Consider the following 26,061-nt stretch of genomic DNA (forward strand, 5'->3'; position numbering starts at 1 on the left):
TTAGCAAAAGTGGAAAACAGACACGGAGATGCAGTCAACAATGGACAAAGGTCTGACTGTGCTGCTAAAGGAGAGAATTTACCCCGACAACATTACAGTGTGGGATTACTAATTGTTCGTGTGACTGACAGGGATTTGGTATTTGACTTGCATATTTCTGAATTTCCACCTAAAAATGAGCACTTGACTTTGAATGACTGGTTAATTACTCATCTAAGCAGCACCCTCCCTCCTCACCTTTCCTGCCTTGCATCCCAATGAGAAAATTCCCTGACAGTCAAATAACCCGAGTGAGTTGAGGGGAAAAGAGAGGAAATCAGCCCAGACTTAAAACATCACTGGCTGCTGTCACCGCTAAGAAAAAAAAATAGGCTCCCCGGCTGCTCGCTGAGGGGCAAATGGAGGGACCACACGGCAACAAGAGGGCCCTTTGATGTGAGCAAACAGGAGCAGGGAGACCACAGGAGCTAGCTGAACAGCAGCAATGTCAGGAGTCTCCTCTCCACCTGGCCCTCTCACGCTCCATTATTTAGCCTCAAGGGCCTTTGGGACTTGATGTTGGCATGACAAGCTCACAGGATGATGTCACTACAAGCCCCCCCCCCCCTTCCTCAGCCCCACTCTCCCTTACTTTAGCCAGAGGTGCCACAGCCACCTGCCTTCCGCCCCAGCTGGGGGAATTCGGCAGCTAAATATAGCTGTTGAATTAAAGCACAAAAAGAAAAAAAATCAAAACACAAAGGTAAAATAAGCCCTGCAGCGAAACACTCATGATGTGAGCCAGTGACTTCAGAGAGAATTAGCGGCAGCAGAAGAGCCTCTGTACTTCACAGCTGCATGACACTTAAATAAATTGCAGCCATTGACATTGTTTTTCTTGGCCTGCTCTTCAGTGGTCTGCATTACCTAATTACCTGCACATTTCTGACCATAAAAATTCCAACAGATCTTGCTTGATGTTGACCGACTTACCTGCCCCACAAGCATTGAGTCACCTATCAAATTAAGACCACTACATTTTTGGTTAATTACACTTTAAAGGAATACTCCACCATAAACAAATCTAGCTTTTCAGTATCAAATTCTCACTGCCTGTAGGCCTTGGTCCCAGAGGATAGTGGGCGTAGTCAGCTTGAATTCACAGCAGCTTAAGGGGATTCCAGTGGTAACAGACGCAGCAAACAAATGTCAAAACCTCCATAGACACTTCTCACCACCTCACTCCAGAAGCTCTGCCAAGAGAGGTGTATTCAGGGATTTCTTGGCTAAGGCAGAAGTGGTTTATGCATTTAAGAAGTTATATTCTATATATTTGTGTCATGACTCTGGATTCCCTTGTAACTATACAGTAAATCCAAGCTGATGGAGCAAGCTTCAGATCCACCTTTAAAGCCTGCAGGCATTAACTCTTTAGATATATTTTTTGTTGAGAAGTGCTTAAAGGGATCATGAGGAAATGCGTTATGAAGGCTTACAAGTTGGATGCTTGCCAGGATGATATCAATGCCATATTGGCCTTATCACTATGATCCCACTTTTTTGGGGTTTGGCTGTTCACATTATTCGTTAAACGGTGGCCAATTGAAGGTTCCAGTGTGAACTTGATAGTCCTGAACTGACCCATGTGCGGAAAAGATGTAAAATGCTGTCGTACAGGAGTACACATGAAGGCCAATGAAGTCAATGTATACATCATTTTCCTACACATTTATTCACAGGTGTCTTTAACCTGGAAGTTGCTCTTTAAGCATTCACTTTTTAAGTTGGTGTGCACCGGGATGATAATACTAAAACGTACAGTTTAACCATTATTATACTTAAAAGCTTAATCACATCACAGTCCGTCAACTGTTTACTTTCTTTCACAGGCGTCTTCCATGCTTGTATTCTCCTGCTAGCTAACAAAGGTAGCATAAAGGTCATCTTGGTGAATTTGTAGGCCTAATTTGTTTAAACCAGGAGAGCAGATATAAGCTTTAAATATTCCTACAAGGTGAAAATAAAAGTGTCTTGTGTGTTTCTCAGACCATCCTGGACCACATGCACCTGCGCTGTAAGTGTCACGGCCTGTCGGGGAGCTGCGAGGTGAAGACCTGCTGGTGGGCGCAGCCAGACTTCCGCATGCTGGGCGACTACCTGAAGGACAAGTACGACAGCGCCTCGGAGATGGTGGTGGAGAAGCACCGCGAGTCCAGAGGCTGGGTAGAGACGCTGCGGGTCAAGTACAACTTCTTCAAGCACCCCACCGAGCGCGACCTGGTCTACTACGAGGGCTCACCAAACTTCTGCGAGCCCAACCAGGAGACCGGCTCCTTTGGGACGCGCGACCGGGCCTGCAACGTGTCGTCGCACGGCATCGAGGGCTGTGACCTGCTGTGCTGCGGCCGCGGACACAACACCCGGACTGAGAAACGCAAAGAGAAGTGCCACTGCATCTTCCACTGGTGCTGCTACGTCAGCTGTCAGGAGTGCGTGCGCGTCTACGACGTTCACACGTGCAAGTGAGAGGCCGGTGCTTTCAGAAAAAACTGGACTACGAGTGCTGCCCATCCACACTTCAACTCTTTCACTTCCTGCACGACTTTCCCCGCATCCCCAAACACAGACTCTGCATCTCAAGCAAACACATATTCATCAGCACACACACTCAGGCCCTAATGGGTTATGGCACATCAGCTATGGATACTTCCATACCTTTATTTTTTGTAAAAACCCTTCCTTGAATCCAAACCACTACATTACCATAAATTCTGAGGGAGAAAGCGTCCTGTGTTGACCCGGCTGATCTCTAATCTGAGGTCAAGGAGTTGTGTCACTTCTTCCTTTCCCTGCAGCATCGGCCCCCACCTTCCCCCTCGTCTTTATTTATTTCCCCCCTCCATGCCTACATAATGTCCGTGGCATGTACAGTAACACTTATTACCTGGGAGAATAATGCAGTAAAAAACTATCTTTGCTTTTGAAACAAAGCAATTTCTAACTAACACCTCACTTCCCCGGCCATCCTGGCTGGTTTACCTTTTAGTTTTTTAGACTAAACCGACCTCCACACCGTCACTCCGCGGTAAGTGAAACTGAAAAGCCCCAGGAAAGCATCACTTTGTAACTACTGAACTGAACAGGTGCTGGAAGTGCCCCCGTCCTGTCTTTTGTAAACTACTGAGCTGATGAAATCCTCAGTGTTGCTTCTCTCCCCGCTGACTGACTCGACTGCACCAGTCAACCTGGAAGATATATGCTACAGTCGGATTTTATAGCCCTGCATTTCTGAAATATTACCATTGGGCTGGGACTGGAGGTATGCAGCATGTGTGTGAACAAGCATGCTCATTCCACCAACTAACAACCCTACACATTTATATGTATGCACTATTCAGCTACTCCAGGTGGGAAAAATGTGAGCATTGTTTATGCGAGCAAATTCTCAGTCGTTACAAGTTGTTGTGAATTATGACTTTCTTCCTCCATACTGTAAATTGCTCATAATTTCCACACATGTGATGCAACGCAGTCATACATCATTATTATATGGAATGAAAACTACCAGGGTTCAAATGATATGTCCAAGTAGACAGATCATTTGTTTCATTTATAAATGTATGCATCAAGTGTGGGTCAAGTTTCAGCATGCTTTTTATTATTAATTCTGGTCTTCTGAGCAAAGTGTTATTGGGAGATCTTATTAATTCAACTCTTCTTGCATTCACCAAGTCCATCTTAGAGACTTTTGTACGACTCAAATCTTTCACTGTAAAAATGGAGAAGGGGGACATGTGACGACATTTGGAGCCTAAAGTGGGTTCTGATTGGCTTTTACACCCGGCCTTTCTTCTCTGAGTATTCTTTACTATTGTCAGAAGACCCCAAAAACACACCTGCCTCAAAGATTTGGAAATGGAGATATTGTACGGAAATACTATTATTTAATCTAACACTGCTTATTGAGAGGCATCAGCCTAGTTGAGTTATTATTTTATCTTTTTGAGGTGACCAGGTGTGATTTTTTGGTCGACAGTTCACCTTAAAATCAGAAATACATATTTTACACTCGTACCAGTGGTACTTTTAATCAACATAGATTATTTTGGTTCGGTAGTAAGTGTTGGAGATATTGGCCACAGAGATGTTTATCTTCTTTAAAATATAATTCAACTAGATGGCACTCGTACAGTGCTCAAAGCTCCAGAGGGACTATTTCTACTGAACTACTACTGGTTGTACACGTCATTTTGTGTGGTTATGTGGTTCTTTAGAAAAATCACTGCTGAGTTTTTTTAGATGCCACCTAGTTGTAGAGAAGGTGGTCAATACTTCCATTTCAGTACTAACACCAAAACAATGTAGAGGGAGAAATTGTATTTTTAGTTTTGGGGTGAACATTCTCTAAAGCAAAAGAGCATTGGGAAACTTCATGAGAAGATGATTTATGTCTGCAAGATGTGGATGTGTGTGTGAATGACAGCTGCCTGTGACAGTGGTGAATGGAAAAAAGACGGATGGTTGGACGGATGGATGGCAGGATTCACACTGTGAGAAGTTTCCACACAACATGTTCTGACAGTCCCACCTGCTTCCTATTAATTATATTCAACAAACATACCCAGTAGTGTGTAGGCTGTACTCTTTGCGACATAGCTTAGCATTTGTGTCATGTTCTACACAGCCCTGCCTACCTGGGCCATACCTTCCTATGTTCAGTACCCCCCCCCCCCCCACCCTTCCCCCGCTATATCCAAAGTTTTGTACAAATGTTTTAAAGTGAATAATTCCCTTTTTATTTTATAATCGTAAATGTTATGTTTTTATAAATATTATTTATTATACAATGTATATATCTGTATGACTGAACTAAGATTATATATTTGAACAACAAATCTGTGTCATGTTATTTTTCATTGTGTTATAACTTCCTTTTAAACAGCCAGCTTGGGCAGCAAGTCATCAACAACTGTTTCAGTAGCATAAGTATATAAACTAATCTTACCTTGTCTGTTTCAAGACTTTTTTTATTCATTACCAAATATCAAGTTAGGCATAATACAAGATGAATAAATCCAACTTTTTGTTCACTTCTGCCTCCATCAGGAGGGACCATTTTGTTGTGAAATGTTTGTTTGGGAGGGGAAAGGGAGACACCATTGGACTCCTTTGTTTACTTTAGTAACATTGTGACATCACTATGTAACACTAGTGCATCTATTGGCTAGCGCACCAACACATTGTACATATAGGCTAAGGAGTGGGACATCTCTTAGCTGTTGACTAATCACAACAGAGCTGACCAGATAACCAATCAGAGCAGACTGCGCTCTGGTTTCAGACAGAGGGTGAAAAGAGGTGCTGCAGCACAGGCAGTATGAGAAAAATAAAGAGCTTTTTGAACATTAAAGCATGGAGACATGTCCCAGTAGAGGCACACAATATGAACCTGAAAAAGAGCATATTATGGGCCCTAATATGGGAAAATCAACCAAACAAATGTTTTAATTAACTTTTGATACAAAAATTACTGTGGCCAGGTGTTTAAGGAAATAAATAAGCCTTAAAAAAAAAAAACGTTTATTGAAGTTACACATTGGTCTTTTTGTGGGATTTGTTAAATAGTCCTTTGCCTAGAAAACCTACATCCACTGCAGCGCACAGACCTGCTGCAGTAGCTACTGTGTAAACGGTTAACTGTGTTTACTTGTTGCGCTGAGCAGTAATTACACAACATTGACGCTGTGGAGGTTAACCGCGAATGTCTGAGAAGGTTCAACTCGTTACGAGATGTCACATTTCTCATAATTAAATGATAATTATGACAGATCATGATTATAAAGACCTCTTTATGATTTCATCATGATAATTAAAACAACTGGTGGTACATCGTTGTCTTTCTTCTTGTGTGGCCCAAGGGTTTACATAATGACTGGTAAATTGAGGAAAGTTTTAGAGAAGGCATAATGATTATTTTAATTATCATTTAATCTACAGATCATTTTCTAAATTAATCTATCAATCATTTGGTTTAAAAATTGCCAGAACATAGTGAAAATAACCATCCAAGTTTCTCGTAGACCAAGATAATGTGTTTACATTTCTTGTTTTGTCAAACCTTTTATATAATATTAAAGATATTATCTTTACAATTATATAAAAACAGAGTAAAACAAGACCTTTCCGTTTTGGAAAGGGTCTGAAAACATGATTTTATGCTCATTTTCAGGTTCATATTTGTATGTAGTGTCTCTACTGGGACATGTCTCCATGCTTTAATGTTCAAAAATCTCTTTATTTTTCTCATACTGTACTGCCTGTGCTGCAGCACCTCTTTTCACCCTCTGTCTGAAACCAGAGCCCAGTCTGCTCTGATTGGTTAGCTGGCCAGCTCTGTTGTGATTGGTCAACCACTTAAAGATGCCCCACCCCTTAGAGTACCATGTTCAGTGTGTTGGAGCGTTAGCCAATAGAAGCGTGAGTGTTACGTTGTGATGTCACAATGTCACAGAAGTAAACACAGGAGTCCAATGGAGACGTTTCAGAAGGGGGTGGGGGGGGGGGGGGGGGGGGAGTGTGTAGGAGAGAAACTCCGTCTGGTGTGAAATTTGGAATGTTATCCTTTGCAGACCATTTACATGCACACAAGCCTTTATAACACACTACAGAACAGGGGAAACCCCCAAAAGCGTAGTAGGGCTCCTTTAAAAAACGTATTTTTCTGTCAATAAATTACGGATTGTAGCTCTTCTTTTTAGCCCCCTGTTGTAAAGTAACTTAATTTTTAACATTTGGTGCACATTCATTCCCTCATTAACGCCAAATAATACAGTATCTCGTTAGTAATATAATTAATTTATTCATAAAATATAAAGGTCACACACAAGCAGATACATAACATGATAAGAATAAAGTGAGATCTTTAAGTCATGGATATCCTGGAATGATCGATCTGTGCATACACATAAGGCCAATATCAACAAACTGTTATGAGTAGTGTTTGTGCATGCACTTGCCATAGAGACATATCTTCTGCCTGGACTCTTTTACTTATCAAATCCTGATGGAGTGTGAGGCATGACATGGAGATTACAGCATTAGTTTGTCTGCAAATGCAATATACACAGACACAACAAACACAGCTCATTTCTCTTATTTCACATGCTCACATAGCGCTGAAGAAGAGGAGGATGCTGCTGCTGCAGTGCAGAGGAGAGAAGAGCTTCAGGGATAGGAGGGAAGGATGCAGAGAGAGAGAGAGATGGAAACTATCTCCTGCCTGCTTCCTCCTGCCAGCCTCTCTCAGGCGCTGTTCCTCAGCAACTGTGTGATCAGAGACAAATAAAAGTGAGTAGAGACAGGCATGCTGCCACAGGAGAGCACCTGTCTGGGCCACCTATTTTTAGACACGACGCCGCGCGCTAGCTATACCATAAGTCTCTGAGGCAAAGTGAGAAGCAAAGTGTAGGCTTGCAAGTTGAAAAGGTGTTCAAGTTTTTGTTCTTCATCCTCACCGTGGCAGCCTATCCTCAGGCTGAATCTAACAAGGCAAGATTAGCTAGTAAGCCAGATAATTTAAGAAAGAGAACATCTCTTCCGCCATTTTCAACATGCAGCAATAGGAACATTTTTAAAGTTATCTAAAAAAAAAGTTCTAATCCTATTTTGTGAAAAAATCCCCCATGACAGTGATGCAGAATGCACTAATACTCATTGTTTTAAGAGTTAACCTATCTTTACTTCAGTCTATGGCTACCCAGAGACATCAGGAAAATAAAACAGTCAAACAATAATTTGAGAAACATTTACTTTGGTGCCAATAGTTTGCAGCTGGTTAGCTTAGCTTAGCATGAATACTGTTTGATAATTAAATGTGTTTAATCCATACAAAAATAGAAGTGTAGAAACGACTGATGGAGTATTTTAACCGCAGGGTACGACTCGATTAAACTGGGTATGACTCACAGAATTTAGTTTTCCACTGCGGATAATATGACAAAGTGTAGGTGGGGCGATCAGCTGTTCGCTGTAACAACGCCAATGGGCGTAAACAGGAGACTTGCTCAATCCTTTCATTGGTAAACACTGGATTGTCTGCACTTCCACAAATGTAAGGCATATTTTTGACAGCTGCCATATATTTGTAATCTTTGTTACTAGAAATATAAAAATTACAAACATCATTGATGGTAGTTTGATTTAAAAAAGGATAGATTTTTGTAGGATGTCGCCTACCAATCAGTGGTATGCAGTGTTTTTGCATCAGTGTTTTATTGGCTTGGAACCAGGCTGAGGCGATACTGAAACATGGACCAGGTACAAGGTGCTATCGCAAGCAAAACAACTCAAAAGAGCCGAGTCCATTCGAGTAGAGCCGTAGCAGTTAGAATGCGCCAGTAGCTCCCCACAATATACACACCTGCTTGTTTTTATTCTTTAACTTTTGTATGCTAAGCTGTTCAGGTGCTAAACTAAGCTAACATGTTAGCTCTAACTTTGCATTTACCATAAACATGGCATTGACCTTCTCATCCAACACTGAGCAAGAAAGCAAATAAGTGTATCTACACAAATGTTGATCTATTAAGGCATTTCATTGATTTGAACGTGTGACTACTTTTATGTATACAATGCAATAAAACAAAATCTTATAATGGAATCTTCATCACAAAACGACATATCTATACATAAAAAAAACATTTTTCTAAGTAACACAATTCGCACATTTACCCATAAAAGTGAGATGTATATACACAGTACAGCGACAACAAGAGCTAACACATTGTAATGAGGCTTACAGCCTTCATTACTCTTTGATTTCTGCTTAACACAACTTGTAAACATTTGATTTGACGCAAGAAATCAAACGTTAAGGGCAATACACTACTAAACAGAACCCCCAGTTGACAGATTTTTATGCTAGCTCTCTTCACACTGGACAGGAAAGGAGCGTGTCGCCTGATGCCGGCCCTGCAGTCTTACCGTTGAAGGATGCCTCTTTCTCACTATGTGGCTCCGCTGAGTCTAGATTGCCATTAACATATCAGAATCCAGTCTGCAGGGAAAAGCGACAAAATGTCTATAATTAATCACACTTGCTACTAGATCAAAATGTAAATATTTTGTGCTTCCATGTTTCCCATGTCTGCTACATTTGAGTAGTAAAAGTGACAGATGTGTGCGCGGTGTGAGTGTTCAGTGTCACCGACAATCGGACTCAAAGTAGTCCACATGGAAACAGGAGAAGAATACTTACGCTCCTTCTTCCTTCAGTAGACTCATGAACTTGTTCACTCTGAAGCCAGAATCCACCTGAAAAACATTACTTCTTATTCATTTAATTTCATAAAGGTACTTTTGCTAACAAGCATCCGTTTGATTGAGAATTCAGAAGCAAGGTGTTGAAACATGAGTGTGCAGGTCCTGGAGTTCACGCTGATGGGATCGTGGAGAAGGGGAGGGGGAGAGGAAGTCAAATTAATGGCAACCTATGCAATAACTTACAGTACGTCTGGAATCGCCTGTAGCTACTAGAGTTAAGACATGAGAGCAGTCAGGAACATCGGAATGAGAGGAAAAAAGATAGAGAAGACAGACTGTGTGTGTGTGTGTGTGTGTGTGTGTGTGTGTGTGTGTGTGTGTGTGTGTGTGTGTGTGTGTGTGTGTGCTGCATGTCTCGGCAAACACAGGTTCATACTTCTTCAGGCTCATGGTGGGGTGTGGGGGGGGGTTTGCAGAACATGGCTGCGTTTGTGCATACCACAGCAATTACACAGCATCTAGCCTCAACAAACAGGCGGTACACATCATCAACATACCACAGACAAACAGTCAGGAGGAGAATTAACACCATAGAAACCACTGAAGTCACTTTCTGCTGCTGCATGTCTGCTCCAGTACCTGTTTTGTGTTGATTTTTTTAAGATGAAAAGGCAACATCTGACCCAATATTTTTTCTTGGGAGCATTCCAGAAGACACACAGCATCTTTGGATCATTCAGTTGGAATTTGATGTAACTGTTCATGTTTTTATGTCTGCTCAAGATCAAACTAAATAAATTGTTTTTACTCCCACAACAACTGTGTAGCATGTTGTGCTAGATTGTCGCCGACGGGCCCGTATCTTATAAACTCTATTCCCCAGTTTGTGCTCTATGCCCCAGACTTTCTGTCATCATGGGGAGTCTCCCTGCCTGAGCAGACATGGCCCCTATGACATCACTGTGACTTTATCAAGATTAGTTTCTCAGATTTGTATCAGCTGAGAGGCACATAGACACTCTACACCTAAAAGCAGGCGTATGCAGTATGCTTGTCTTCACTGGTCAATACACCCATAAAAGCCTTCAGTTTTTTGTTATCAATCAATCAATCAATCAATCGGATACGGCTGTAATAGGCCTAAGGCCTTTTAGTCGCTCATAAATAAATAAGTAGATCACTGATTCTTTATTTACTGTGGATGCTGGCAACAGTCACATAGTCCAAAGTGAAGGTGATGTTTGACCAGTAATGGTCGAGGCGGGATTTGAGACAGTTAACCGTCTTGGATGTGACAACGCTTTCTGGCAGATCATTCCACAAGTCAACCACACGCAGGCTGAAGAAGTTGCGGCGGATAGCCAGTCTTGAGTACTGTTTCTCCAACTTGAGGCAGTGTCCACGAGTCCTGGTGTTATAATCCCGTTGTAGTGGGCATGATGTTTTGTAGATGTTGTGGAGATATTTGAAAACTTTGATCATATCTCCCCTCGTCCTTCTATAATACATACTCGGGATTTTAAGACTTTGGAGTCGTTCTTGATATGGTAGGTCCTTTAGTTCTGGAACCAGCTTTGTTGCCCTTCTCTGTATTGTCTCGATGAGCTCAGCATCCTTTTTGTACATGGGGGACAAAGCGACATTCCCATACTCGAGGACTGGCCGTACAAGAGAGATGTATAAACTAAGTACTACGTCAGAGTCCAAATAAGTGTATGATCTGCGGATCATTGCTAGGATACCATTCGCTTTGTTACTTGCCCAACGGATATGGTCACTAAATGTCAGGGTATTATCAACATTCACACCAAGGTCCTTTTCATTCTGAGTCTCGGATAGGTTTATAGTGTTTGAATTATCACCCATATTATACTCATATTTTTTATTCAGAAAACCTAAGTGCATTACTTTGCACTTTGATGCATTGAATTTGAGCTGCCAACACTCGGACCATCTTTGCATTTCTCTGAGATCTGACTGGAGTTTTTCTGCATCCTCTTTACACTTAATTTCCTTGAAGACTTATCAAAAGTTATCAAAGTTGTACCACAAAGTAGGTTCTCCAGAAACCTGCAGATTGACCCAAGTCTCCCGTCACAGGACAGAGTCTGAAAACAGAGCAATTCGGAGTTGCAGAAGCCTACTTTTCTCTAGGAACCCTTGAATTATAATATCTTGAAAGGTTATAAGGAAATCTTTCTCAATGCCCCCCGAAAATATTCTGCCTATCCCAGCTTTTAAGGCACGTTAAACAATATATTTATTTCAATGGAATCACTCAACTAAAGATGGATCAAAGAGCTTAATACCATCAACAAATATTTAATCTTGTCGAATAAACCATGTTAAGCAACAGGTGTTTCCTAAAAAGCCCTGCGATAACTTCCAACGTCACTGAGCTTCTAACACCGTATCATTTTGCAGTAAACTGACTTTTACATGTAAAACCAAAAGCATCTATGTTCCCGTAATGAATTCCAATCACCATCAAAGTTGAAAAGAATACAGGTTGTGTTGGTGTGTTTAGGTGAAGGTGACTTATGTAAAATGCTATATTGTTATTTTTAAAGAATGCGCATAGTTGTGTTGTTAAAGCTAAAAAGGCAGCTTTTTCCCAAGCAAAAGAAACAACACGTTTCGGGAGAACGCTGCCTCTCAGGGAGTTATGTATGGCTAACTTTCACAGAACCAATTGTATTGATTATGTTTTACACGACAGGGTTAGGGCCTTCAACAAGGATTTGCAAGTAAATCATTCAGGTACTGGGAACACTGAAAGAACTTAAGCAATGTCAACAGTTCTAAGAAACATGCAAACATAACTGAGGCCAAACCACAAAACCCCTAAAGACAACTTCAAAGGTTTAGTATACCAACTGCTCTCATCTACATAGGTACAACTGATGTGTTGACAGGAAGCCAAGACTCTGCTGTGAGTTGGTGGTTTTAAGGTTTTTCTGCGCTTCCACAGTTGGATTTAATATACCTGCCATATGTGTCGGATGACTGTTACTGTTACTAAAACCACGGGGTGAGTATGATTGTTCTCATGAGTAGCTTCGCTCTGATTCAGAACATGTGCATGTAACTTGGAAGGCTGAGCAGAACATGGTTTCATTAACAATGAATGGATTGGACCTCAAGTTTGGAGAAGGGTTTTGTGAACTAGAGAAGTACTGGATCCTTCTGCTCAACAAATCATCAGGAAAGCCACACAGATTCTCCTTCCAGCTTTTGGATGACAGTTTATCATGACGGAGGCAGATTCTGTTCCCTGTTGAGAGTGCCGGCCAGATGTGGAGGAAGAGGAGGGACAGGCTGCACGAGCTCACAACGTATGATTAACTAAACAATAAGATACGAGCCAATGTTGTTTCTGCTTCGAAATAAGAAAAATGTAAGCAGAAACACAAGGATACCTTGCCTTTACAGCAGCAGTGTGCGAAAAAGCACACGTCCGATCGTCCGGGACGTGTTATTTACAATAAGTACATCTTTCCATTGACTTGTCTGATGGACAAGTGACATTTTTCGCCCATAAATGTTAGTTTAGGTTCTGCTTGTCGATCCCTGAGGAAATGCATCTGGCCGCTTTCTGTACTGTTAGACGGGGGCGGGGCGGGACCTGTAGCACAGTGGCAGGGTTGGGAAGCAAAACTCAGTTCCGAGTAAGAACAAATAACAATTGTCCGGTACCGGGATTAATAACAGTTGTGAGGACAGGAGGCGGAGGCCAAGCCCGGCGTACTGCAGCTCTCTCTTTCTATGCTCCGGATTAGCTGATCTATGAGACTATGAGACAGGCTCGGAGGAGCACAGGGATGTCAGTATTGCTTATGAAGCAGAGTATAGAAAGTACATTATTGAAATGAAAATACTATTTATTTACTTTTACAAACACTGAATAGCTGGGCAGCTGCAGCATGTGTGTTGCAGGACATGTGTTGGACAAAGACTGTGTGGTTGACTCTGTCTCACAGGCAGATTGCAGTGTAACATCAGAGGAGACGGGGCCAATTGTACATTCTCAAAACTGCACCACTTAGAACTAACTAAACAAAGCAGAGATTATTTTTATATAATTTTATTTAATAACCGTAACAAAATTAAACAGTATGAAGTGATTTGTAAATAGGAATACAGATTTGACTTAATGCTTTCATAAATATATCTTTCTCCCAATGAAATTTGCATGGGACTTATTTTTACCCTCTCAAAGAACCGGAATCAAGAACCGAAAAGCAGAACCGGAATCAGAACCGGAATCGTTATAATCCAAACGATGCCCAACCCTATGTGTGATGCAGTAAAATCTTACCGCTCACTTACGTTAGCGTTGTCATAAAACCGTGGGAAAATGTAAAATACGATGCCGAAGAAGAAGACTCCAGTGGTCCAAATGTTTCACTTGTCCAGATTGAACAAGTGAAAAATGTATTCGGAAAAGTAAATTGCCAAACTCACTTGTCCATGGACAAGTACTCTCTAAAAAAGTTTTCTTACACTGAGCAGTCCACTTGACCTTGCTATCATTTAACCCCACCTGTGCAGATGAAGCGGGGACAGCATAACAATAACTATAAGAACATCTTTTAGCCAGTAAAATGTTATCTAAATGCTAATATGATATAACTTTAACCCTGTCCACCATCTTAGTTTAGCCCCTAAACATTCGCTTATCAGCACAAAACATCGAGTACAGCTGAGGCTCATGGGAGTGTTATTATTTAGCAGGTATTTGTTCATAAATCAAAGTTATACAGCTCATCCTGAAGGAGACATGAATCTATATACACATGTAACTTTCAAAGTAATTCATTCAGTAGTTATGAAAAAAGTGTACTTAATTCGTAGTGCTTTAGGAAAAGTGAGGTGAAATTGATCCGAATCAATCTTTTGGAAACTATGAATGTATGTACAACATTTCATGACAATCCATGAAATAGTACATTACATGATTACATAGTACGTGACGCTTTTACCCAAAGCGATTTACATACTCAATACTGTGGACAATGAAACAAATAGTAGTTGAGAAGTTTCCTCCTGGATCAAAGTGGTGGACAGACCGTTAGAATGACATCGACATCAGTATGGTCATTCTGCTTCTGTGCGTCTAAGAAACGTAAAAGCAAACTATATTATTTCTTTCTCACCTGTATGGACATTTCAATCAGCATGAGCAGCTTTTTGACGCCGATCCACAGAGTTTTGTCCTTCACCCGTTTGGCTATGTCGGCCCGCTCCGCATCCTGAAAACTGCCCAGCAGCTGAGGAGGAAACGAAGAAAGAAGAGCATGGGATTAAAGGAGGTTCATTCATTTCTATTGGTAAACTCTTTTAGGAATTCTGAGAAAAATGGTCACTACAGAACTTAAAACATCATCAATAGGGAGTCAACATGGAAGCAATGCACATTATAGGATCTGAACAAACACGATTAAAGCCTTTACTCAAAGTAAATGTCCAGTGTTATAAATAGCCTGGAGTTTAAAGGAGGCAATACATGCATTCAGTGTATGCAATGTGTGTGTTTTTCAGTTTCAGAGTGTATGTGTGTTACCTCCAGGGCTTCGACCAGCTGCTCCCCCCTCGAGATGTTGGGAATGTGGATGGTGGTGCTGAAAGCATTCAACATCTCCATTTCCTGCAGGACGTCTTTCCGACTTGTGGTGCCGATGATCAGCAGCTTACGGCCCTGAAAGAGAAGCAGACAGGAGCTCAGACTGTTATTCAGTTATCTAACCGTTCAACTGTTCAGATCAGACCTGCGTTCTTCTTAAGAGTCTGAAGACTCAGGAATAAAAGCAAGAATTATGGGTATTTGGCTCATCTAAATAAAAATATATGGCTTCTGCTCAAAAGATGTATTTGATTTTATTTATAGAAGGACCATGCATACAAAAACATTAATCTCAGCGAAGAGATGCAATATGCCAGATTATAGCTAATAGCTAATTTCCATCTGTGGTCCTCAGACAGGTTCATAACAATCAATACAAATAACATTGCATGATCTCTATCAGTCAAACAATTTTAAAACCTGATTTAATTCATTTATATTAGCTTTGGTGCGGTTAAACCAGAACCCTAGAATAGTTCTTCCTTTGGAAAAAGGTTATTGTTGAATTATGTTTGTGGCTCCAAGGGCTTGATTGACGGAGGGTTCATCCAATCACCAGCCAAACATTGTTTTTGATATACTCTGCTCTTTTCCAAAGGTTTGGATAGTTCCCTATGAAGGCTCCTCAGATGGTTCTGTGTAACAAACCATCTAAAGCGTCAGGTTACTGATTTGGGGATGAAGGTTGACAGTGTACATGGCCTTAAGCCACAACAAGAGCACAGAGAATAGAAATAACATGAGACAGGAGAGGACAGAGCACAAACACAACGGGAGACAACAGTACAGCGGCGAAGAAAGAAGAGTAGCGACGGAAAATGTGGCTGCACTAAGCCGACAAGTTGGAGAAGGACCAGGGGAAGACGGCGAGGGACGAGAGGCAGAGCAGTGGCGAGTAGACAGGGGGATTATGGCTGCCGGCTGCCCCCCCATGGCGTGGGGGGTTGTGATGCTGCATGCAGATGAGGTGCCACACAGGCGGCGGTGCTGCCAGGTCCTGGCTCTCTCACAGAGCCCTTTCTCCTCCCTGTCCCCCTGGCCTCCCCCGGCCCCAGGCACCCCGCTGGGCTCAGGGCTTTACAACCCCAGAGGAGCACTGCAGCCAGCATTCAGCAGCCGGCCCCGCGCCACTTCTCATGCACATGCAGCCATATAGTGGGCTATACTCTCATTCACAAACCCATCAACAACAGACACTAACTACAAGCAAAGGAACTATGAGAAATGGGTCTCTACCACCACCATTCACTGTGAGCACAACAGGCCCCGAGCAAAACACTCGCTTAATAACCGTACACTCACACACACAGGCGCTCACACACATGCCAGTCGCAGCCAAAGACCTCCAACAATTCCTCTCAACACTCTGCGCTGGCATCCAGAAGATCTGCTGCCCTCTCTCTGCCACCTCAGGTCTAGCATCTAACAGTGGGCATGCAACAAATAGATATCACAACAACGAGTGTGTTACCTTTGGAGGAGTTTTCTTCAGCAGCACCAGTAGAGCTTGTAACACCAGGTTGGAGAAACGTGGGCCAATTGGGACGTAGTCTAAAGACAATGATGAGACATGTTAGATTCACAGTTAAGTATCCATTCAAATAAAAAACGTTTGGTGTGCGTTGCCTTGTTGTACAGTGACTCTGATTGGTGTCTTACCCAACAAACGCTCAATGTCATCCACAACCACACAGCTCAGCTGGGACTTGTAGGCATCTTCAAATATCTATCACAGGGAATACAAATTGAAAACAGTTTAAAGGTAGGGTAGGTAAGAATGGAGAAACCAGCTTGAGTGCGCTAGAATTTGAAAGTACGCAGCCGAAAAAAATTCTGCCCCTTCCTTCAGACTTCCTTACAGAGCCCCTCCTCCAACACACACGAACGTGCACATGACCAATGAGGGTACGAGATAAGTTTGTGCACAGATGGAAGGCTGACAGGCAGGTAGACCATCCAGTTATTTTAGCCGGGCCGGCTAAAATGATTGGTCGTGCTTTTTACAGCGCCACGGCTTCCACAGATGAGATTTTTCTATGTATTTATTGTCAAAGCATTTAATGTATTCATTGCTATCGGGATGTTAAGAGCATTCCATGGAATGTAAAAAAAAGTGTTTCTGAAGTGAATGACCTACCCCACCTTTAAGATCAAAGCAGAATTAATAAATTACACACAGCTAGATCGCACAGAGAAAACAAAAGAAGAGACAAACAACAACAGCTTCAACATGAATCCCAGTTTGTTACACTGAGTATATTATCAATGTTAATCAGAATAGGCATCCAGACTTTGTCCTGTGTTTTCTATATTAAAATGCTTCTTATTAAATGTTTTAAATTGTCAATTTTTACCTTTTTGATGGCCTGGCATTTGGCGATCTCAGAGTGTCCGATCATTGTGTCGGGGGAGCAGATCTTGATGAAGGGGAACTGGGATTCTTCAGCGATCTTAGCAGCCAGCGCTGTTTTCCCACTGTTAGGCGGGCCTGAGGGCGAGCATCAATCAAACATCAGCTGTTTATGGTAATACAAAAAGTGGCTAAACTTGAAATATAACAGCCTTTAAGAGAGTTAATGATGTGTTCTCTGTTGTATACTGTATACATGAGGTCATCACTTGGAGCCCTACCCTCCAGCAGCACAGACACCAGCGGAGTGCGCTCGCTGTTCTTGGTCTGCTGCACCAGCAGCTCCCCGTCCTCCAGCACCGCCGACACCGGGTCGCCCCATCGGATGATTCCGTTCATGATGTAGCTGGCGTAGTCCTCTTGATTGGTACCAAACGCCTGGACAGGGGAACAGAATGATAGAGCTTTTCTTTGAGTGTCTGAGGTTAAATAAAAATGACATTTATTTTCCTTCACCTTCTATTTAAATCCAATAGGAAGGTCTTTAACACAGGAAATAGAGCCAGACTAACTGTAGTCATAATTTTATTTTAAATATTTAAAATCCATTACGTTTTTGTGTTGCTGATCAGATAATCAGTGAAATACTCAACATCTTTATTGGACAAGAGTTGAGGCCGAATTTGAAACGGCATGGTAACATTTAGCCAAATGACTTAGAACGGGTGAATAATAAAGCCAATCACTTTTTTTGGAGTCCAATGAAAATACCTTTCTGTGCAGTTTCACAAAGTACCGCGTTCTTTTAAGAGGAGCGTTTTCAGGCAGGGTGTCCGGATGAATATATGTTTTATTTTATTACCCGCTTGTATAAAACTCTCACAAAGTTCTTGAATGCCCTCAAAATCAGGATTCATTTTAAATGTTTGTCCCTAGGACAGAGGGAGGATGGTAAAATGTTGGGATAGTCAATTGTTTTGTATATTGGGTTATTTATATCATTAGGATGTAGATTATATTGTGTATCCTTCTCTTTTTTATCAAACGTATTTGAAAGAAATCGAGATAGTGATGCAAAGCAACTTACAGGTTTGATGTCGTTATTCAGAGAGCCCAGGAAGTCCGATCTGCTGACCTGCAGCTTCTCTGCTGTCTCCAGGTTCACCTCCACTGTGGCACTGGCCTGCAACAAACCACACAAACATAACACAAGTTGAGCGACAGCTGATAATGAGTTACTTTCATTCCTGGATGAACTCCACGGCCCTCGCTAATGAAATCCATTACATAAACCATTGCACATTTAGATTGCACAATGTGTCAGGAGACAATGTACTCCCTCAGAGCAGAAAGGTCAGAGCGAGAGGAGGAGGGAGGGAAGAAAAAGTGTTTGGAGGAGTGAAGAGAAGCGTCACAGCCTTCAGACATGTGTAAGGCCCTTGTCTGTCATTTATCAACACCCTCTAATATCTGCTGCGCCGTGTGTTTGTGTGGAGGGAGGAACACTTAACAGATGAGAAATTCACCTTATCTGTGTAGATTTGAGCCTATGCACCTGATAAAACACTTAAGTGAGGACACAGACATACACATACCTGGGTGGCTAGTTATACTGGTACTATACAACAGTTTACCATTCCTGCACCTTACAAACACACATGGCATTACTCCTCTGATTGCTTTCAACAATATTCCGAGCAGTTTACCATGACAGCTCAGCCTTTTCTAACTCAAGCTTTGCAGACATTCTTAAAATGTATTTATTTAGCATTTCCTGTAACTTACTATTATTTTCTTTCTTTCTTTATATCTTGTAGATATTCTGCTGTTCCTTGCCTACATGTTCTTGCTATTTGCTGCCTCTTATGATGTGATTTGAATTCACAGTATATGCACTTATTTTAATCAATTCTCTTTTTTCTTCTGTTAACCCCCTTTAGGAATGGTGTTACTTGTTATGTTTTATTATGTAATGTTTTATTATTATTCCTATTCAGAGCATGTGGCTTCTAAAACTCAAAGATATGCAGCTCCTATGTTAAATATGAATATCTTCTGATGGGAACTTTCTTGACTTTTTTCGGATATCTTAAAAAGATTTCTTATAGAATATTCATAAAATAGCCAGCCAGAGTAATTGATAGTACTTACCCATATAACTGTTCTGTGGCAATCATTGAAAGTTAATGGACATGGACTCACAAATAAATAGAGAATAACTGTGTGCAGTAAAGTACTTAATGTCCCCGGAGGACTCTGACCTTGATGTGTCTGTTCATGGCCGTGGACTGTGCGGCCCGGACCAGGCCCTCCAGCTCGGCACCGCTGTAGTTCTTGGTCTCCACCGCCAGCTCCTTAACGTCAACATCAGCGGACAGCAGATCATTCTGACGCATCCTCGCCGTGTGGATTTGGAGGATCTGAACGCGGCCCTTTTCATCAGGTAATCCTGGAAGAAGAGACAGGAAATGGGGGACTTACAGCTTCAACAACAAAAAACAGAGTTCTTATGTGTCAACTCAAACTGATTGGACATAAATCATGAGTATTTGCTTATTGTTAAATCCAATTGAAAAGTATTCTATGACTGGATCATCCATTGCAGACATAATACACAGCAAACAGTGGCATCTGTGGTGTGATGAGGTTTATCAAGCTTTGCAAAGTGAAGCGCCGTGTGAAGGAATAAAAAGATGTGATACCTTAACCCAGAAAGATACAGAGAATTTGGTAATTTTTTCTGCATTTTCCACTAATTTAATCTTTTTCATAAATATACAAGTTTAATCTTAAAAATGTATCCCAAACCCATGCTCCATATTATTATTTTTATTAGCAACGATTGGCCCTGATGTGCCATTGTAAAAACGTTCATGTTGTCATTAATTTTAACTTTTTTATTCCTGTTTCAAGTCTGCTAAGAATGGATTAAACATCAAAGAGTGAAAGCTTATCAGTGCTCTCTTCACTTCTTACCAATCTCCATCTTCACCTCCAGTCTTCCAGGTCTCAACAAGGCGTCATCTATCAGGTCAGGCCTGTTGGTCATACCTGAGGGAGGGACAGATGGACAGTTAGTGGAAAGGTGGGAAAGCAGAAGAAACTGATAAATGAGTGAGATGAATAGAGTGCAGATGTTCAGAAATGACACCTGTGAGTCTATAAGTGTGTTACTTTGTGGAAGAGGAGTTGAGAACGTGTGTGTTTATTTATCACCTATGACCAGGATGTTGTTGAGCTGCTCCACTCCGTCTATCTTAGAAAGCAGCTGGTTGACCACGGTGTCGTGGACGCCTGTGCTGCCTGCCATGCTGCCACGCTGTTTGCAGATTGCATCAATCTCATCAAATATGATGATGTGAAGGCCACTGTTCGCTCCGAGCTGTGCAGCAAAGAGAGGACTGAAAATTATTTTATTTTGTTTTTCAAGATCATAATTGGTGTGTTTGCCTAATATTCTGACAAATTATATTTTAAAATAATTTCCAAATCAAGAAGTGTTATTTCCTAGGAGGTTTACAACATGCAAGGAGAATGGCATGGTGTTTTGGTGCATAACAATATAAAGGAGTTGAAAGATACAGAAAAATAAGAATATATATGAGAAAATATATATAAAGAAATACATTTCCGTTTTTCGAAAATAGGAGAGCCTGAGAGTTTAGTACCACAGCAGTGTCCTTAGATTTAACTAGACAATTTGGTAGCTAAAATACATTTCGCAAAGGAGATTTCACATGACCTTGTGAAGTTATTATAATACAATAAATTCTGAGGATTTGAGTAATGTGACAATTACTTCTGTGTTAGTAAAAATCCATTGAATTCCAAAAACGTTTCGGCAATTCAATTAAATAACATTTAAGTGTTTAGTTACAATTCAACTAAAGCAAAGGTAGAATAACAGAAACAGAAAACACATAAAACCATCTACTGGCTCTCCTTACAAATGCAGATATGTTTTTTAAACAGCCAACTTTTTCAATGACTAGCTTTGGTTTGGTATCTTGCATCCTGACCTGAGAATCCACAGTGACCCTCAGCACAGAGACACATATGGAAGAATTGACAGAGCAGCAGGGTGGGGGGTTATCCCTCCATCTACAGACCTGTCAGTCTCAGCCGTAGCATTTAAAGCAGGTGTGGAGCTGTCCTAATTACACACTGGATGGTGTGTGTGAGTGTGTGTGTGTGTGTCTGTGTCTGTAGCTAGGTCTAATAGGGGGTCAAAGACAGCCAAGCCCCTCATTAAGTGGTGACGAGTGAGTGTCTCCCCGTCACTGCTGTGTTTCAGTACAAAACTGCCACCCCTCTTTACAAAACACACACACAGAAACACACAAGAATTTTACCAAAGTTATTACAACTATGTCTGGCTAAATGGCAGATCTTTCCACTCCTGGAGAAATTAGTTTTTTTTTGTTTAGATAGCAATGCTTATCTGTGTTTCATAAGGATGAAGAGAGAATACTGTTCCAAGGGTATGTGTCAAACTCATTACTGGGGTGCCTCAGGGCTCCGTCCTGGGTCCGCTTCTTCTTGTCTCTGTACACTAATTCGCTCTCATGGCTTGTCCTACAACAGGGCTCATTCCTGGGCCCACATTGTTTTGTCTCTGTACACTCAACTCATTCTGTCTTTTCCGAAGTCTGACCACAAATGTGGTCAAAGCTAGCTGAGCTTGTCTGGCTAACATATCCTGGAGGTGTAAACATTACTTGTTTGCTATCATGGCTTGAAAATGCTCGAAAAAGCTCATGTTTGATATCAGGACAGCAGAATGTAAAATCTACTACTGCAGACGGAGAAACCCGGCTGTTTTGAATGCACATTGGTTAAATAACCAAATACACTTTTCATTTCTGTATGTAACAGTTTGAAAGATTTGACTTATATGAAGCCAGTGCAGTAGCACTGAAGGTGGGTTGGCTAGTTGAAAGCTGAGCTTATTGTAAATTGCTTTGGATTAAAACTTCATCACATTGTAGTTTTTTGCAATTTGGGTTCATCTATTATTTTGTGCATGAGAGTATATACTATAATGTGTCCTCCTCCTCACCCTCTTCTGTTCGTCCTCTGCGTCTGCAAACAGCTTCCTGACGTTGGCTTCAGACTCTCCAACGTACTTGTTCAGGATCTCGGGGCCGTTGACAATCTTCGGCTCCCGGGCCTTAAGCATGTTGCCAATCTGTCGTGCCATCAGGGTTTTGCCGCAGCCTGGGGGTCCGTACAGCAGGATACCCTTCACATGCTTACAGCCTATATAGGACACACACACACACACACACACACACACACACACACACACACACACACACACACACACACACACACACACACACACACACACACACACACACACACACACACACACACACACACACACACACACACACACACACACACACACACACACACACACACACACACACACACACACACACACACACACACACACACACACACACACACACACACACACACACACACACACACACACACACACACACACACACACCATTTTGTTATACTTACACAGAACATGTTTCTACTAGCTATATAGCTCAAACCTTTGCTACTGTAGGTCAAGCCCGTGCTGGAACATAACAGCACGAAGGGATAAATAGAAAGTCACTGGTACAGCTTGGACGTAAAATCTAGGAGACATTTTTTAAAGTGTAGATGATTATAACAATCTAATTTTCCCCAGTATGTATCCCCTTCGCCTTTTGAAGTACTACAATGGAAATAACTTCCTACATTGAGGTGAAATAATTGATTATGTGGATAAGGCTTCCTCTACATTTCTTTTCTCTTTTTTTAAATTGTTGCTATTAAAATCTTCAAAAAGTGATGTGTCGCTTTGATTGATCACTTTATTGAAAATGTTCAAGGTTCAATAAAGTGAAAAACAATTTCTTTAGATTCAACCTCCAGAATCTCGGAGACTAAATGCCTCTGTCCTTTCCATGGGTTGACAAATGGACATGACCAAAGAAATATTTGCATTATCCACCGTAACCGATCCATACCCCCTTCAGCAGTGAGTGATGAGAACCAATTAAATCAAGACATATATCATAAAATAAAGAAACTAAAACATTTAAATCCACATTTTGTATTGGCTTTATTGGAAGCCAAATTGTAGTTGAAGATTACTTGGCCCTAATAAAGAGTTGTCACATTAAGAGTCCAGACCATGATTTTAATACAAGGTAGCATAATCTGGAGAGTTACTCCAGTCATTCTCATCACTACCGACTTATTTTTTTAATTCAACCTCCATAAAGATCAAGTATGGAGACTGCAAACTCTCCACTCAAACAACTTCACAGTGTAGGTCTTGTAATGGCCTTTTGCACCTGCATTAATGACATTTAGCCCAGACTAATTGCGAGGCCCCAGATAACCATCTGAGCTGCCATTTGGGCTTGCTGAAGGAGAAGCAGGCAGGCTGACAGACAGGTGGAGGTGGGGTAAAGGTTATGTGGCTGTGTTTGGGAGAGAAAGCACTGAAGCTTCTGTCTGTCTGCTTCACCTCTCTAGGGAGCAAAGGGGAGACAAGGTGAAACTCTCAAAACTTTTGCTTCGCCACACACGCAAAATGTGCAGCGTACACACACACGCACGCCACCTCTCCGTCAGCACCCGCTCCCCCCCGCCCGCCAATTACAGCTTTACCTTTAGCTGGACACTCTATCAGGGCATGCCATCTCATTACAGCAGCCAGCTGGCCACAGCCAAAGGCCGACTGCTGCACACAAGCGGGCGGCTAAAGGTCAGCTCACACACTGCTGGACGCTGGACGCTGCCACAGGCCCCGGGCACTGTGCGTATGTGCACCAGATTTAAGTAGTGTGTGTGTTTGCCAAGCTCAGAGGTCTTTACAACAGGTTTTCACAAGACCTTAGGAGTGAGGATTAGAACAGATGTGATTGTATGTGTGGGAAAGGAGGTTTTTTTTGTGTGTGTATGAGTCACAAAGAAGACTACCTGATGGACTTTGCAAAGTGAATCACTGCGGTAATCTGACAGCTGTCAAAGATCTATTAATGAGTATGAGCAGGGATCACCGGCAGGGTTTTATTTATGGTCGAGTCACAACAATCTGCCTATTGTCGATTGTTGAGTTTCACTGATTCGGGTAAACATTAATTCGTCAAAATAATAATTCATAGTTTGGTTTGTCATAATATTGGTGTAAGGATTAACCACAAGCTAAATATAATAACTGAAAACAGCGATTATTTTGTTGGCAGGTACAACTAATCTTGTGAATGCTGAAAGACAGAGAAGAGACACAAGTGTTTCTCACAACTTAACTATTGTGTGGTTTTCTGCTCCTTGCAGCTGTTAAAAAAAGCATGATGAGGTAATAGCCATATCAATTATACATTAGTTTTGTACGTGAAAGGTAACACACAATTATAAATACACATTTGTCCTCTTACCTGTTTGGAAATATATATTATGTTTTGTGAGACTACATCAATTCTCAAAAATAATGTATTGATTTTAATGAATAATGTTTGATTTTGCATTGGTTTTTTTATGTTGGGTATTGCAGAGACTCAGAACACAGATTCCACTGTATTGCAAAAAAAATGAAAAAAACTTGACTCAAATGTTATGCATATACGGGCGTGTTCTTTATACTATGCCAGCTTTCCTAAAATTAGATAATGTTTTTGAATAGCTATATTTTGCCTTGCTTATAGTATCGCAACATATTGAATAGTAAGACCTATCCTATCAAAAGACTTTTGCCAATAAACAACCCCAATTATTATCATCCCTTTTTATTATTATTTTAATTTGTCAAGTTTATATATCTTATTTGATCTTTTTATTGCACATTCTTATATTTATAAAATATATTATATTTATTTGTATGCATTTTATTCATTTTAAAATGGACAATCTTGTAAAATCACCATCTGCCTTCCATCCCGACTTTGAAATGAGGAAGAACAGGCACAAACAAATAAATAAGTGATGGCTGGTTAGAGAGAAACGAGGGAAACTCACCCATCTGTTCTACTATGTCCGAAGGGAAGACCCTGGAGGCGAAGGCTCGGCGGAAGATGTCAGAAAACTCTCTGTCGAGGCCGCCAATGCCCATCTTCTCAAAGTTCCAATCTGGGCTGATGATGGCCTGGCGGGACCCTCGGGTCTTGGCTTTACCTGAAGGGGTGACACAAAAGAAAATAAATGATCAACTTATGATCAACTAGAAAGCCCTATGTTCTCTGATTGAAATTGCATTTTGTCTTTAAATGAACTGTTGTTGTTATGAGTGCCAAAAGGATTGTTCGCTGAGATCGGGTTAGGTTAGGAACTTTGTCTCTACACAAGGTAAGTTCAAGGTTATACCTTTGAATAGATTGTTGTTATATTTATAAAGACAGAACCTTTTTCAATATTAAACATTGATATGAAGATGAACTGCCCATCAGGTAGACTTGTATATTGAGCCACTTCGACAAAATGCAAGAGGAAAAAAGAGCAGAGGGCGCCCCCTTGTGATATTGTGGGAAATCGCCCTACAGCCGGTAAATGTAAAAATACACTTTTCTAGTTCATAAATAAGTGTGAGGTTTGCAGGGATTTCAGAAAGGCACCATCTTCTAATTTAATGTCAGCTTTAGTGGCTGTATTTAACATTTGCACAGGATGTAAGATAAAGGTTAGAACCATTGAGAGTTTCTGAGCATTGTTAAAAAGTATTTGTTTATTTGGTTAAGTTTTGCCTATTTATTCCATGTTATTTATTAATTCAACCTGTGAAGAAACTATAAAAGAATAATGGACAATCACAAACAATTTCCTGGAAGATGATGAAAGAACA

The 26,061-nt window shown here is 41.2% G+C and overlaps 2 protein-coding genes across 2 annotated transcripts in view; one reads left to right on the forward strand and one right to left on the reverse strand.

Annotated features, from left to right (window-relative positions):
• Positions 1–4,874, forward strand: part of wnt3 (wingless-type MMTV integration site family, member 3) — a 29,713-nt gene extending 24,839 nt beyond the window's left edge. Inside the window, exon 4 of the mRNA XM_079658115.1 lies at positions 2,026–4,874. Coding sequence (XP_079514241.1) covers positions 2,026–2,505 — 480 coding nt within the window. The 3' untranslated portion in view covers positions 2,506–4,874. The remainder of the gene's footprint in view (positions 1–2,025) is intronic.
• A 1,941-nt stretch (positions 4,875–6,815) lies between these two features.
• The window catches only part of LOC307024874 (vesicle-fusing ATPase-like), a 37,009-nt gene continuing 17,763 nt past the window's right edge, over positions 6,816–26,061 (reverse strand). The window contains exons 8-22 of the mRNA XM_079659335.1: positions 25,242–25,397; positions 22,273–22,472; positions 20,430–20,595; positions 20,190–20,264; positions 19,475–19,662; positions 18,301–18,396; positions 17,495–17,651; positions 17,218–17,351; positions 16,523–16,589; positions 16,335–16,414; positions 14,804–14,938; positions 14,397–14,510; positions 9,236–9,291; positions 8,962–9,034; positions 6,816–7,302 (exon numbers count right to left, since the gene is read on the reverse strand). Coding sequence (XP_079515461.1) covers positions 9,004–9,034; positions 9,236–9,291; positions 14,397–14,510; positions 14,804–14,938; positions 16,335–16,414; positions 16,523–16,589; positions 17,218–17,351; positions 17,495–17,651; positions 18,301–18,396; positions 19,475–19,662; positions 20,190–20,264; positions 20,430–20,595; positions 22,273–22,472; positions 25,242–25,397 — 1,655 coding nt within the window. The 3' untranslated portion in view covers positions 6,816–7,302; positions 8,962–9,003. The remainder of the gene's footprint in view (positions 7,303–8,961; positions 9,035–9,235; positions 9,292–14,396; positions 14,511–14,803; positions 14,939–16,334; positions 16,415–16,522; positions 16,590–17,217; positions 17,352–17,494; positions 17,652–18,300; positions 18,397–19,474; positions 19,663–20,189; positions 20,265–20,429; positions 20,596–22,272; positions 22,473–25,241; positions 25,398–26,061) is intronic.

This window comes from Notothenia rossii, assembly GCF_949606895.1.
Source record: "Notothenia rossii genome assembly, chromosome: 11".
Taxonomy (NCBI): Eukaryota; Metazoa; Chordata; class Actinopteri; order Perciformes; family Nototheniidae; genus Notothenia; species Notothenia rossii.